The sequence below is a fragment of the Mustela lutreola genome, chromosome 10 (assembly GCF_030435805.1).
Source record: "Mustela lutreola isolate mMusLut2 chromosome 10, mMusLut2.pri, whole genome shotgun sequence".
Taxonomy (NCBI): Eukaryota; Metazoa; Chordata; class Mammalia; order Carnivora; family Mustelidae; genus Mustela; species Mustela lutreola.
Window position 1 is genome coordinate 61394783 of NC_081299.1, and position 12142 is coordinate 61406924.

Here is a 12142-nt window from a genome sequence, read left to right on the forward strand (position 1 = left end):
ATTTGACAAAGTACAGCATCCCTTCCTGATCAAATTCTTCAAAGTGCAGGGATAGAGGGCATATACCTCAATATTATCAAAGCCATTTATGAAAAACGCACTGCAAATATCATTCTCAGTGGAGAAAAACTGACACCTTTTCTGCTAAGGTCAGGAACACGGCAAGGATGTCCATTATCACCACTGCAATTCAACATAGTACTAGAAGTCCTAGCCTCAGCAATCAGACAACAAAAGGAAATTAAAGGCACCCAAATCGGCAAAGAAGAAGTCAAACTATCACTCTGTGCAGATAATATGATACTATATGTGGAAAACCCAAAAGACGCCACTCCAAAACTGCTAGAACTTATATAGGAATTCAGTAAAGTGTCAGGATATAAAATCAATGCACGGAAATCCATTGCATTTCTCTACAACAACAACAAGACAGAAGAAAGAGAAATTAAGGAGTCAATCCCATTTACAATTGCACCCAAAATGATAAGATACCTAGGAATAAACCTAAGAAAAGAGGCTAAGAATCTATACTCAGAAAACTATAAAGTACTCATGAAAGAAATTGAGGAAGATACAAATAAATGGAAAAATATTCCATGCTCTTGGATTGGAAGAACAAATATTGTGAAAATGTCTATGCTACATAAAGCACTCTACACATTTAATGCAATTCCTATCAAAATAACCTCCATTTTTTTCAAAGAAATGGAACAAATAATCCTAAAATTTATATGGAACCAGAAAAGACCTCGAATAGCCAAAGGAATATTGAAAAAGAAAGCCAAAGTTGGTGGCATCACAATTCCAGACTTCAAGCTCTATTACAAAGCTGTCATCATCAAGACAGCACAAAAACAGACACATAGACCAATGGAACAGAAAAGAGAGCCCAGAAATAGACCCTTAACTCTATGGTCAACTAATCTTCGACAAAGCAGGAAAGAATGTCCAATGGAAAAAAGACAGCCTCTTCAATAAATGGTGTTGGGAAAGTTGGACAGCCACATGCAGAGAAATGAAATTGGACCATTTCCTTACACCAAACACGAAAACAGACTCAAAGTGGATGAACGACCTCAATGTGAGAAAGGAATCCATCAAAATTCTTGAGGAGAACACAGGCAGCAACCTCTTCGACCTCAGCCACAGCAAATTCTTCCTAGGAACATCGCCAAAGGCAAGGGAAGCAAGGGCAAAAATGAACTATTGGGATTTCTTCAAGATCAAAAGCTTTTGCACAGAAAAGGAAACAGTTAACAAAACCAAAAGACAACTGACAGAATGGGAGAAGATATTTGCAAATGACATATCAGATAAAGGGCTATAAAGTGTCCAAAATCTATAAAGAACTTAACAAACTCAACACCCAAAGAACAAATAATCCAATCAAGAAATGGGCAGAAGACATGAACAGACATTTCTGCAAAGAAGACATCCAGATGGCCAACAGACACATGAAAAGGTGCTCCATATCACTCGGCATCAGGGAAATACAAATCAAAACCACAATGAGATATCACCTCACACCAGTCAGAATGGCTAAAATTAACAAGTCAGGAAATGACAGATGCTGGTGAGGATGCAGAGAAAGGGCAATGCTCCTACACTGTTGGTGGGAATGCAAGCTGGTGCAGCCACTCTGGAAAACAGCTTGGAGGTTCCTCAAAATGTTGAAAATAGAACTGCCCTATGACCCAGCAATTGCACTACTAGGTATTTACCCTAAAGATACAAATGTAGTGATCCGAAAGGGCATGTGTACCCAAACGTTTATAGCAGCAATGTCTACAGTAGCCAAACTATGGAAAGAACATGGATGTCCATCAACAGATGAATGGATCAAGAAGATGTGGTATATATACACAATGGAATACTATGTAGCCATCAAAAGAAATGAAATCTTGCCATTTGTGACAATGTGGATGGAACTAGAGGGTATTATGCTTAGCGAAATAAGTCAATTGGAGAAGGACAACAATCATATGATCTCCCTGATATGAGCAAGTGGAGATGCACCATGGGGGGTTAAGGGGGTAGGAGAAGAATAAATGAAAGAAGATGGGATTGGGAGGGAGACAAACCATGATTGACTCTTAATCTCACAAAAAAAATTGAGGGTTGCTGGGGGGAGGTAGGTTGGGAGAAGGGGGGTGGGGTAATGGACATTGGGGAGGGTATGTGCTATGATGAAAGCTGTGAAGTGTGTAAACCTGGCGATTCACAGACCTGTACCCCTGGGGATAAAAATATATTATGTTTATTAAAAAAAAATTATATTTACATATACTCAGAAATCTGCATTTAGGGAGTAGAAGAAAGGCCAAATTCAGAAAGTCTGCAACTTACTGACTATGTGATTTTAGATAAGTTATTTCAGTTTTCTTTACCTCATTTTCTTCATTTATAAAAAGGGGATAATCCAACTCATGAGGTTCAGTAAAATACTAAATGAGTTAATACATTCAAAATCCTTAGAACAGTGCCTGACATTTAATAATTCATTTTACTGGATGGATAATAATGGTATTCATCAGGATAGGAAATATAGGAAAAGCAGCCAGATGAAAAGAAATATCAGAATTCTCTTTTGGTAATATTGTGTTTAAGGATCCTGGCTGTCCATGTGGTAATGCTCACATAGTTGACCAGAGAGAAGCAATGGTTAATGGATAAGAGAAAATGTAGTAAAGCCATTCTGCTTGTGGTTGAGATGCAGGTCTTCAACTTTCTGTGAGATGTGGGACACATTATTTAAACTCTGTCTGAATCATTTTATCTTTAAGAAGTGGTAGTCTAACTCATAGGATTTAGTAAGAACTAAATAGCCAATACATTTAAAGCCTTTAGAATGCCTGACATTTAATAATCATTCAATGAAAATTAGCTATTAACTATTTTGAATCTGGATTTCTAGAGAGTAGCTATATCTGGACATGTAGCAGAGTAGAAGTCATGGCAAAAGGGACTTTGCACATGTAATTAATAGTATTAACTCAGTCTAAAAAATGTATTAAAATAAACATCATACAGATAACAATTATAAACTCTGGACTAAATGTAAAAAACAAACAAACAAAAGAACACAATGAAAACAAAAAAAACTAAAGTATTAAAAAGTACTGAAGAGTGAGAAATAACAATCTATTATACGCCAGGGTCAGAAAATTGTAAAATAAAACTAAGAAATAATTCCATTTACAATAGCATCAAAAAAATAAAAACAAATACTTAGGTATACATTTAACAAAAGATATATAAGACTTATGAGTGAAAATTATTATTTTTAATTAACTATTTTTGAAAAATTAAAGAAGATCTAAATTAATGGAAAGTTCCACCATTTCAAGGACTGGGAGACAGTATTATCGAGATTTAATTATCCCCAAATTTATCTATATATGCAATGCAACCCCAATGAATATGCTAAGAGTCTTTTTGGTAGAAATTAACTTTTAAATTTGTTTTACATTTATAGAAGATCAAATTTAGATTAAGATTATATTAAGATATAAGATTAAGATGAATAAATATTAAACTTAGGTATTTTGAATTTATTAAAATTTCAATTCTATGTCAATGCAAAGGTCTGATATTAACCAAAGCAATCTTGGGAAAGGAAGAACAAAGTTAAAGTTTGTATTTTCTTATTGCTGTGTAACACATTACTGTAAAGGTATTGGCTTGTAAGAACAACCACTTTATTATTTCACAGTTTTCATGGGTCAAAAGTCCAGGCACAGCATGGATTAGCTAGCTGGGTTTATTGCTTTGTTTCTCACAAGGCTGAAATCAAGATGTCAGCCGGTGCTGTGGTTCTTTTTTCTTTCTTTCTTTCTTTCTTTTTTTTTTTTTTTTTTTTAAGATTTATTTATTCATTTTAGAGAGAGAGTGCACAGAGGAGCAGACTCCTCACAGAGTTGGGAGTCTGATGCAGGCTCAGTATCAAGACCCAGATACCATGACCTGAGCCAAAACCACAAGTCAGTCACTCAAATGACTGTGCCACCCATGGGCCCCACGGCTGTGATTCTCATCCAGGATGTGAGGTCCTGTTTCCCAGATTCTTGGTTGTTGTCAGAATTCATCTCCTTCTCATTCTTTCCACATTGTCTCTTTCATCTTTAAGGCAGCCATGTCACATAGAATCCTCCTACTTTCAATTTCTCTGCCTTTCTTTTCTATTACTACATGTAAAGCCTCATGTGATGCATTGGGCCTGTCTGGATAATCCAAGATAATTTCTCTATTTTAAGATCCATGAATTAGTACCCTTAATTACATGTTCAGAGTTGCCATGTATGTACTGTTACAGATAAGAGGAAAAAGAGTAACCAACTGAGGGAGAAGCTAAAGTTGGAGGCCATACAATTAATATTAGTGTAAATTTACAAGCTAGTGATTTCTTTTAGTCATTTTAACCTGAACACAAAGCATAGAGATAGTTGGATTATTCCAAGGTAGGAGCTGAGGTGGTTAGCATTGTGGAGGCAATGAAAGGAAAGGACTTCAGAGACACTGAATGAAATGGAGAAAAGAATAACTGATATGAAGAATCCTGGAAGCCACGGTAGAAATGAAAAGAAAAGAAACAATTAAGGAAGTTCATTTGAGGCTCGAGTGTCATAATATATTTGAATAATTCATGTGGTGAAATAAAAGAAGACAAGAATTGAAAAGATAAAATATTTTATTCAAAAATAAGTATACAAGGATTTAAGATTTATGAGGTAGGGCAGTTCCAAGTGATGAGAAAGCCTTTATGTGTCTATGAAAATGAGTTTAAAGGTTGTTGAGATCCAAAAATATTAGGCAATTGGGAGGGCTGTTCTTATGAATTTGGAAGTTCACTGTGATTACAGCTGAATTGGATGGAGAAGAGCTTTATAAATCAGGATATAAACACCACAGTAAATGAAGAGAGTAGTCTAGGAGGTAAGCTGATGACCAAACTAAGGACAAGCAGAAGATGATATAATTAGATAAAATGCCGTATGTGCCAGATTTTCCATGCTAATTGATACTTTATTGCAAAATGGACACCCTGCTGTTCTGCCCTGAGAACTTTCATCAGAGTATGAATAAGAATATTTTGGAAATTTCATGACCAGCTTTTACCTGAGATATATTTTTTTCTCATTTCAAAGTCTCTTTTTTAATTCAGTCTTAAATACCCTTGCAGATAGTTTATCAACTTTCTAAACTAGAGCTTTATGGTTCCTCTTTCTTTTTTCATGCTTCCTCATTCCACAGCAGGATCAGGAACTAAATTCTCAGTAATGACTTCCCTAGCAATTGAGATTCATCAGAATGCTTTTAGGTCAAGTGTTTGATACATTAATGAAGAATCAGGAGAAAAAGGACTGAAAAATTGCTGAGGTCTCTGGCCAGACTTTACTTTTTTGACTCACTGCTCTCTTCTGCATATTGATACAAAATCTTTACTTGAAAAACACTTATAATAAAACTCAGTAATGTCTTTTAGGACATGTTACCTACATAGCCAGAATATTGCCTTATTCCTGTGTGTTTTCAAGGAGATGGATAATATCTTTGCAACAGCTTGCAAGAGAAGATAATTCAGTTAAGATACATTAGGAAACTCATTTGACTCTGTATCCTCTACAAATTAATGATGGCCAGGCATTCAATTTGCTGTGATAAAACTAAGCTGATTGAATTCCTCTAACATTGATTTGCACTAGATTTGTATTTTGATATACTAGACTAGCTTTCATTCTCTTTTCCAAAATATATACTAAATTATAGAAAAATTATTTCCAAAAACCATACACACATACACACACACAGTATACATTAAGGAAGATGTTTTTAAATTTTGGCGGAGAAGTATATAAAATATTTTCATACTTAAAAAGATATTATATAAAGAATTTCAGTAAATAGTTTAAAAATTGCTTTTAACTAGGAAAAGGCAAATGCTTTCTTATTACTTTATGCTCTTTTCTAGTACAAACTACTTTTTAGTGATAACATTTAAAATTATAAATGGTTTATTTTATAATTCAAAGTTGTACCTTTTAATCCACTTCACCTATTTCACCCATCGCCCTACCCACTTCCCCTTGGGCACAGAGAGATGAAAAGTATAGTATCAGGAATATAAGCAATACTATTGTAATAATGTTGTATGGTGACAGACGGTTAACTACACTTATGGTGGTAAGCACTCTGTAACGCATAGCATTGTCAAATCATTATGTTGTATACCTGAAATTAATGTAATACTATATGTAAACTATACTTCAGCACTCAGCTTTTAAAAATGTAGATGAAATAAGCAGCAATATGGATCGCTAAGTATTTCTAGGCAAGCCTTAGGCATATGTATTTACACTGTTTGGATAGTTAAAAATGTCACCAGGATAAAACTTATCAAGTCATGATAAGCTCCAATCTAATATCAGACAAAATTGTGTAAAAGACTTTGAAAGAGTAAAAAAACGAGTACTGGGATCCTTTCTAGTGTACCTTTCAGAGTTATCTGTGTCTTTCAATCTCATTGATCTATTCTACAACACTATATAAGTTTAAGAAAGCTATGAGTAATACAAATGATTCTTGTCTATAAAAGTATAAGCGAATTTAGTCCAGTGGAGTTATAATTATCACTAGTGGATAATGACTAAATTTATTTTGGCATTCCTGATTGCCTTTATATATACGTGCTCCTAGAATTGTCATTTGAACTGGCTAAAACATCTTATTGGTTTCTTAATTAGTTAAATAAAATCTTTGATGTGTTCATTTTATAGTGTGAGTTACAGTTTATGCTCTAAAAAATATCCTTTAGAAAGAAGTTTTAGTATATATACAATGGAATATCATTTATACATAAAAAGAGGGAAATTGTGCTATTTGCAACAACATGGATGGACCTTGAAAGCACTATACTAAGTGAAATAAGTTAGACAGAAAGACAAATATTATATGATCCCACCTATGTATGGAATCTAAACAAACTGAACTTACAGATAACAGAGAACAGATTGGTGCTTGCCTGAGGTGGGGGATAAGGAGTAGGTAAAATGGATAAGGAGGTCAAAAGACACAAAGTTCCAGTTATAAAATAAGTCATGGGATGGAATATATAGCATGGTGACTATAGTTAATAACACTATATTGTGTATTTAAAATTTGCTGAGAGACTAAATCTCAAAAGTCCTCATCACAAGGAAAACAATTGTAATTATGTGTAGTAACAGATGTTAACTAGGCTTATTGTAATCATTTTACCATATACATAACTATTAAAACATTATGTTGTACACTTGAAACTAATATAATGGTATATGTCAATTATACTCTTCATAAAAAAATCCTTTGACAACTAATAGTTTAAATTTATTAAATATAGCTTAATATATTTTGAGTCAATATTAATTTTCAGAGTCTTTGCACTAAGTTTAGTTTAAAATTTAAAAATCATCATGAAACAATTTTTTAAAAATTTTGAATTTGTTTGAGAGAGCTTTGTCCCAAGTGTATTCTGAGGATTAGCATTCTGAGACATTTCTTGAAATAAAGGTTCTGTGGTAAAATGCATGTTTAAAATAAGTTTTATTTTTTTAAGTAGGATTCCTAATGGTCTTTACCATGTGACTGTCCACTGAAATTACAGTCCCTTTCTAAGCTAATTTAATGTTTCTTAAGCAACTGCACTTTCAATCATCCCTCTTCAAAAATCTCTGCTATGATAGTTGTCTTTCTCCGCTTGACTTGTTTCACTAAGCATGATACGCTCTAGTTCCATCCATGTTGTCGCAAATGGCAAGATTTCATTTCTTTTGACAACTATCATATATATGATGTCCCTGATATGAGGAAGTGGTGATGCAACATGGGGGCTTAAGTGGGTATAAGAAGAATCAATTAAACAAGATGGAATTGGGAGGGAGACAAACCATAAGTGACTCTTAATCTCACAAAACAAACTGAGGGTTGCTGGGGGGAGGGGGGTTGGGAGAAGGGGGTGGGATTATGGACATTGGGGAGGGTATGTGCTTTGGGAGTGCTGTGAAGTGTGTAAACCTGGTGATTCACAGATCTGTAACCCTGGGGATAAAAATATATGTTTATTAAAAATAAAAAATTAAAAAAAAAATCTCTGCTATGAGTAGAGCAATATTCACTACCTCCTTCCTCTCCCCTCCATGTTACCTATTCTGAACTCTTTGATTTTGCTCATCCACTTTGCCAATTATGATTTCCCCCAGTACTTTGCTTTTCCAAATTCAAATTGACAACTGTAATTTCCTACTTCTATTTTTTGTAATGATTCAAGTATATGCTTATACCTGCCACTGAATGGTGAGTTCTTAAAGGATCAAGAATATGTTATTAATTTTTATATGGGGGTGTTGGGGAGAATTGAAATGAATTAACGCTTTGATATTTAGTTATGCTTTCTCTTTGAAGGTGTCCTAGATTACTCTCATTTATTTATTACCTACCATTTAACTAGAAATTTTAATTTTGTCTTGAAGTTCTTATATTATGTTTGTATTATTATTTAACTCTGGTAGTCTTATTGCTGGGTGACTTATCTCCCACTTAGATTTTCAGTTTATTGGTGTTAAATAATCTTTATGTCCCCATATCACTTTGACATCTTCAATAGCTGAAAATGAATTACCATTTAAATGATTTGAATGGAAGGTGTTCCCTAGTAGAAATGCCAATGATCACAGAGAGATAGAAAAAAAAAAAGTGTAGGAAAAATTTACTATTATGAAATAAGCACTTATTTTAAGATAGATACCTATTCTAATAATTAGTGAAGCTATTTTCAAAATTTGGTTAATTATATTTTTAGTATATATTTAACAATTTTGGTTTTATATCTTCACTACACATTCTGAAAAAATACACATTATTTCTCATTCCAATGGCTGAAGTATTAAGCACACTAATATACATATGTATATATACAGAATACAAACATATATATTCATACATTATATATGTATTATAGATATAGATACAGATACAGATATAGATATATAGATACACACAGACACACACACACACATATATATATACATATTATGCGCTTGCCCCAGGGATCTAGCATATGACTTACATGGACTTACATGCAATCATTACTAATTCAAAAACCTTTCTTTATCCTATTTTTTTCAATAAATAATTACTGAATAGATTTTGGCAATTACTGTACTAGTTTACAAACTAGTTAGGAAACTACTGTACTAGAAATGAAAAGATAGACCAAATTATTTCATAAAGGTCTTTACAAGCTAAACTGATAAAGGCCATCTCATGGTAACTGCTACAACTGAGATCTAAATCAAGTACTAAGGAAGAACCACCAAATGAAAGGAATTAATTCAGACCGGAAGAACAGTTGTGGAAAGGTAAAAAGTACAGGTATCATTTCAGTTGGTTACTAAAGGATGAATAATAAAAGGATGAGTTTTGTCAGTGGTTGTACAGTTCATACACTGCATGACAGGGGCAAATAGGGGACAAATGGAAATACAGTCACACTCAGCCAAGCATCAGCCACTAGTGATGTGTTTCCCTGGAGAAATCCGTGCCTTGTCCTCTCATACAGGCACTAACCCCTCACCAATGTGAACATTCCCAATCTTTCTAATTTGCACAATAATAAAAGAGGCTTGTGTTGCATAATAATATGTAGATAGCACTAACATTATGGGCTTGTAGTACTCTTTCGAAGTTCATACTTTAAGAAAAAGGGGATAGAACTAGTAAGGTCACTGGAATAAGAAACTACAAATTTGGGTAGAGAATTGGGAATAATTTAGTCTGTATGGAGCAAACAGTGCTATTAGGGGAAGAAGGAAAGGCTATAAGCAGAAAATTTGGTGAGACCAGTCTAGTTAAATTGGAACAAAGTATGATGTCTGAAATGCTATTCCGATTTTATTCTGTTGGACAATGGCAAAGCATCAATATACTTACGTGGGAAGTAATATGATCAGAACTTAATTTTAAAAGACAGTTGTGGGCAGGTGCCTGGATGGCTCAGTCAGTTAAGTCACTGCCTTAGGCTCAGGTCATGATCTTATGGTCCTGGTCCTGGGGTCGAGTCCCTGGTGAGTCTCCCTGCTTAGCAGAGAGACTACTTCTCCCTCTCCTTCTTCCCAACACCCTCCCTGCAAGCTCTGTCTGTCTCTCTCAAATAAATAAATAAATAAAATATTTAAAAAAATAAAAGACAGTTGAAGCTTGGCTAGAGAACAGATTTGGGTTGAAGAAAGGATATCTTGAGAATGCAGATGGAACTCTCAATTTGAAGGATAAATTGTGAATCTTAGAATGACTCTGAGTCTGCATTAGAATGGGAGAAGTGGGATTGAAAAGGATCAGTTTGAGACTCTTTTAAAAGTAAAATGAATAAGGAAACCTATTAGATGTTGCCACTGAGAGAGACTGAGTTGTAAAAGACTGGTTTCTAGCAATGGTCCAGAGGCTAATGATGATTGTCATTTAAAAGAATAGCCATTCATTAAGAAGCAGGTTTTGTTGGTTGAGGTGGAGGTAGGGATGAGACGGAGTTGTTTTATTGTCTCATCTTTGGTAATATATAACAACATTTTTGTCCTTTTTTATTGTCTCTATTTTTCAAAGAGAATGCTATAAACAAAGTACTGTTTATTAGGTCCCAATACTTAGTATACAATATTAACATGTAATTGACTTAAAAGCCTCTATAATATCAAAACTGTACTTACCTGATTTCCTTCATTTGTTTTAATAAATTCTTTTGATATTTTTCCATTTCTAGTCTTTGCTGAACAATCAGACATTTTTCTTGTAAGACAGCTTGATTCTTCCTCAATCTGTCCATTTTAATAATTCCTTTGGATAAAAGAGTGCGCTCATTACTTATGTTTTGAATTAATAAACGGTCTTCAGTCTTTTGTTTTTTTTCTGCTAGAAACATAGCTCTCCTCTCTCTAACTTTTTTGAGGTAATTGAATCTGTCCTGCCAAAGTTGTAGTAAACCATCCTGAATTGTCTCGTTATCTTTTGCAATTAGCTTTCGTGCAGCATTTTTTTTCTTATTTAGGTTTTCTTGAACAGTTGAGTGAACTCTTTCTTGGGCACCTTGTGCAATGGTGATAGCCGCTATTTTTTTCTTATGGCTTTCCTGCTTCTCTTGTTCTGAGTAATATCTATCAACATCCCAAAGTGTTTGGAGTTTTATACCAGTTCTGTGTGCTGTAAAAAACTCTTTTCTTACATTACTCTTCAACAGCATGTCTTTTTTATTGATTGCTGGTTTTTGATGAGTAGTAGGAAATGGCTGGACATATGTAGGAAAATAATATTTTTCTTTCAATAATGCTGCATACTTCAGTGATTCTGAAGTATGTATGGGTAGTTTGAACACTGATATCCTAAAACTGGCATCCAATTCTTCATTCTCACTTTCATCTTCAGACTCCTTCTGACCTACATCATATGGAAGACAAATATAATACATTTCACAAATGCTAAGCAGTTTATTTTCCGCCCCTATTGTTTTGAAAGCTACATTAATAAAGGTGACAAGAACATGTTATTGACTTTATTAAGGAGCATTTTCCCCACTGATGTTCTTTGTAAACTTGTGTTTTAATAGTGATTTTGGTGAGGGAAATCACTATTGAAACCATTTAACTCAAAAATGCACTGATTTCCTGTATTTCCTGCATTATCTCTCACAATCACTTAACTGGCAATGACTGAATAGCAGTATCTTATCTTACACTTAGTACTTAATGGGGCATATTATTTTTACACTTAGTTATTATTAGCTTATACTTGTAAAGGACTTTGTAATCCATTTTACCTTATTTGTCTTAACTGGTAGAAATGAATAGCTACCATCATAATTGTTTTTTCTCTTATTGGACACACAAATCCCTCAACCTCCTTTGTTAGTAATGTATAGTAATGAGACTAAGTCCTCTCTAGTAATGTGTGAACAGAAGTAATATGTGTCATTTCTGGTCTAAGGAAATGAATATATTTTCTCTATATCTTCTTTCTTCTTCTGACTCACTAGACAGAGATAAGGATAAGGCCCTAGAAGACGGCGAATCCACAGTGTGGAAGGACCCTGGCTCCCTGAATCACAGCTTGAAAAACTATG

At 34.0% G+C, this 12142-nt stretch overlaps 1 protein-coding gene across 1 annotated transcript in view; it reads right to left on the minus strand.

Moving 5' to 3' along the window:
• The window catches only part of LRRIQ3 (leucine rich repeats and IQ motif containing 3), a 221123-nt gene that overhangs the window by 6473 nt on the left and 202508 nt on the right, over positions 1-12142 (minus strand). The window contains exon 7 of the mRNA XM_059137558.1: positions 10737-11460. Within this exon, the coding sequence (XP_058993541.1) occupies positions 10737-11460 (724 nt within the window). The remainder of the gene's footprint in view (positions 1-10736; positions 11461-12142) is intronic.